The sequence below is a fragment of the Peromyscus eremicus genome, chromosome 5 (genome assembly GCF_949786415.1).
Source record: "Peromyscus eremicus chromosome 5, PerEre_H2_v1, whole genome shotgun sequence".
Classification (NCBI taxonomy): domain Eukaryota; kingdom Metazoa; phylum Chordata; class Mammalia; order Rodentia; family Cricetidae; genus Peromyscus; species Peromyscus eremicus.
The window spans coordinates 103,601,841-103,605,373 of record NC_081420.1 but is presented as its reverse complement, the minus strand read 5'-3'; the positions used below and the strand labels follow the sequence as shown (position 1 = coordinate 103,605,373).

General features: G+C 44.4%; 1 protein-coding gene across 1 annotated transcript; it reads right to left on the bottom strand.

Annotated features, from left to right (window-relative positions):
- Positions 1 to 1,604: 1,604 nt before the first annotated feature.
- Positions 1,605 to 3,533, bottom strand: LOC131910707 (pre-mRNA-splicing factor 38A-like). The gene has a single exon (XM_059262605.1). It carries the CDS (start codon positions 3,457 to 3,459, stop codon positions 2,518 to 2,520), a length of 942 nt encoding a protein of 313 aa, XP_059118588.1. The 5' UTR covers positions 3,460 to 3,533; the 3' UTR covers positions 1,605 to 2,517.

Below are 3,533 nucleotides of genomic sequence, written 5' to 3'. Positions count from 1 at the left end.
TCAAAGGTTTATTGTTCAATCTCCATGAGACTGTGTGTATTCTATACTTTCTTTTGCTCTGGGTAGAAAATTTTATTCCATTGTAATAAAATAGGACAAATTATTTCAGTTTTCTATATTTGTCAAAATACGCTTCGTATCCTAATATATGACCTATTTTGTAGAAAGTTCCAGGAGTTGCTGAAAAGAATGTGTGCTCTGTAGTGTTCAGATGGAATTTTATATAGGTGTCTGTTAAGTCCATTTGTTCTATGATATCATTTTCATCATATTTTTCTGTTTATTTTTCTGTAATTTCCTTAAGTGCCCATCTCCTATTCATCTCTCTGCCACTCTGTACCCACACTAGTAGCAAGTTCACTGAGATCAAATTTGGAGACATTTAGAGACATGTATATCCACCTGAGCAACATTTTTAGGCCCTGTTTTTTCTAACACAGGGACTCTCTGGGCTCTCAGAGCCAATGATAAAGCTGAGATACTGGCCTATGAACAGGAGTTTCAAAGCCCTAGGGAACTCTGCCTGGATACAGAAAGAGTACAGGGTAAAGATTCTGAAGCAGCTCACTAGGAATTCCTGGATGAGGCAGTAAGCAACCTCAGACTTTAGGGACACCTGAGGACTGGCTACTCTTGGCTCCTTCTGTCTAGCCCTGAGGTCTAGTGCACCCACAGCCCAGAACAGTAGACTTTTCTCTTTAATGGTTTGCAGATTCACACTGGCATGGTGCAGCCATGGTTTCACTTGCCTCACCTAATCAGTAAAGAAATCTACAGATTCAGTGTCTCCATCCAATACTTTCTCTGTTCCAGACAGTATTTTTGTGTTTTTAGCCCATACTAGGAAAAGACGTTCTCTCTCTCTCTCTCTCCCTTTCTCTCTCTCTTTCTCTCTCCAACCGAAGGAATGACTGGGCTATGTAAGATCCCTCATGTTCAAAATTACAGAAGCAGTTTATTTATGTTACCTGGACAACCTGGTGTGTTCTCCTAATCCTGGGAAGCTATGTAGCATGACTTGAGGGAAGGTCCCCATGTGCTCTGTCACCCAGTGAGGCATCACTCAGAAGCCTTTTGTGGATGATGAGGAAGACCATAGTAAATATGTAGAATGAAAAAAGAGTCTCAAATCTGTGTATATTGGACAGTTGTGTGTACATATTCATACATGACAGAGAGAGAGAGAGAAGGGGAGAGAGAGAGAGAGAGAGAGAGAGAGAGAGAGAGAGAGAGAGAGAGAGAATAGCACAAGTTCTTCCTAAGAGCTTGAATCCAGCCACGTGTTCCCGCTTGAGCCTAGTCAAGGCTTGGCTCTGGCTTCCTTAAGCTCCAACCACGTGCGGTAGCTTTACAGGCAGGGGCCCTGTTCGAAAGGGCAGGCCTGAGTTGTTTGTAGCACTGGCTTTAAGCTAACCGCTTGGGGCTACTGTCAGTCTGGCCTGAGGCCAAGCCGACCCGGGCCTGGGCTAGGGAGCCGGCCGCCCAGGCGGGAAACCAGACCTGCTGTCAAGCCAAGTTAAGTGGTTTTTAATGGATTCTTGTCACGTTGGGCGCCAAATGTAGATGTAACCAACCATCTTATTAAATAAGAAACACAGAGCCGATTCAGAGAAGAAAGCCAAGAGGTCAGAGCTAAGAGCCTCAACCTTCCTGCTTCAGCGATCCTCTTCAGTCAAAAGAGCTCTCCGAAAGGGACCTACTTCCTCTGTGTTTGTCTTATATAATCTTTCTGTTCTGCCTTCTCATTGGTTGTAAACCCAAACACATGACTGCGTCATCACTGCCTGTATGTACAGCCCTCCAGGTCCTCTATGGTATTGAGATTAAAGGCGTGTGTCTCCAATGTTGGCTGTCTCCTTTTACACACAGAGATCTACCTAGCTCTGTCTACCAAGTGCTGGGATTAAAGGTGTGCGCCACCACCGCCACGCTCTTGCTATGGCTCTAATAGCTCTGAACCCCCAGGCAACTTTATTTATTAACATACAATTAAAATCACATTTCAGTACAAACAAAATACCACCATAGTAGTTAATGAGAAGTTAGGAATTACTACGCTTTACTAGCTGGGTCGCAGCAGTATCAACCACAGAACTCTCAGGATTTCATAGAGAAAGCAGAAACTAAAGAAAAATGACAACTGTGTCTGGTTTAATTACAAATAAGAAAAGGATCACCACGTGGCTATATCTCTTCATTCTCATGAATCTCCCCAACTCCCAGATCCTCTTGACCCTTTTTAAGTATGAATAACCATAGTTGGTTAGGTCAAAACCTGACCTTGATTTGGTCAAAAACATCCTTCAAAGATGTTGATTATAATTCAAAGAGATACAAAACTTAGCACCACCTCTGTAATATTAAAATAAAAACAAAACAGAAACCAACCAAACGACTTGATGTTTTAAAAACCCAAAATACGCATAGCTGCCTGAAGAGGAGATCTTGATCCTTTCACTAAACCTATTCTTCTCCTATCCACAGGAGGCCATCTGGGCAGAAGTCAAAATGAATCCATTACTCATTTCCTCTCCGGCTCTTCTTGTGGCTTTTCTTAGACCTTTCAGGAGACTTGGAGTGACTCCTATGTCTGTGACTACGGTGGTGACCTGGGGATTTAGAGCGGGATCTGTGTCGTCTGTCTCGGGACCTGCTTCGATGGCGTCGTGGACTCTTGCTCCTATGCCTTTCTCGGCGTGGAGAAGGGCTTCTTCTTTTGGGGGATCTACTTCGCCTCCTGGGAGACCGACTCCGACTCCTCCTGTAGCGCAGTGCAGGAGAACGCCGTGGCTTGTCCAGGTCTCGGTAGCTTCTTCGTCGTCGATGGTCAGGTGATGGGACTCTTTCCAGCTTCTCATCTTCTTCTTCCTCCTCCTCACTGGATTCCACATCATCCATGTCCTCTTCTAGAGCACTAACTCGGGGCTCCAGTTGTTCAGCTTCCTCCAGCACAGAGCGTCTCTGCAGCCGGGGCAAAATGATATCACAGACTCTCTCACTGTGCAGAAGTTCATCAATGAACTCATCTACGTGCATCAGTTCAAACTCCCCATTCCGGTTCTGGCTCTTGATTTTTCGATAGTCATTGTACAAAGGCTCCAAGTACTTGTAGCAATCCATTGCAGTTCCTGTCAGCCTCATGTAAAGTGCCCCCAACATCCGGACATACTTGAAATCTTCATTTTTTATGAACTCAACAATGATATCCTTCTCAGGTTGAATCTGAAGCATCTTCAAGGTTAAACACAGAAAAGGAGTTGGCTTTATGTTTCCACCGTAGACACCACCCACAAACCTTAACTCCATGGCTTTGTCCACTACAAGTTCAGCGGTAAGTCCAAAGCACTCTTCTTTCCAGTACTTTGATTCATAGATCCGCGTGCGAATGATCTTCTCCACCAGATACTGAGGGTTGGTGCCATGGATGCTGTGGGCATCCTTGACCGTACGGTTCGCCATCTTAAAACGCTTTCGATTCTATTTCTCTCGGCTTCTTCAATACAAATCGTCACATCCAGGTTTTAAAAAAAGAC

What these genes read in the sequence shown, in the direction of transcription:
- LOC131910707 (XM_059262605.1), bottom strand. Translation starts at nt 3,459, where the DNA reads ATGGCGAACCGTACGGTCAAGGATGCCCACAGCATCCATGGCACCAAC.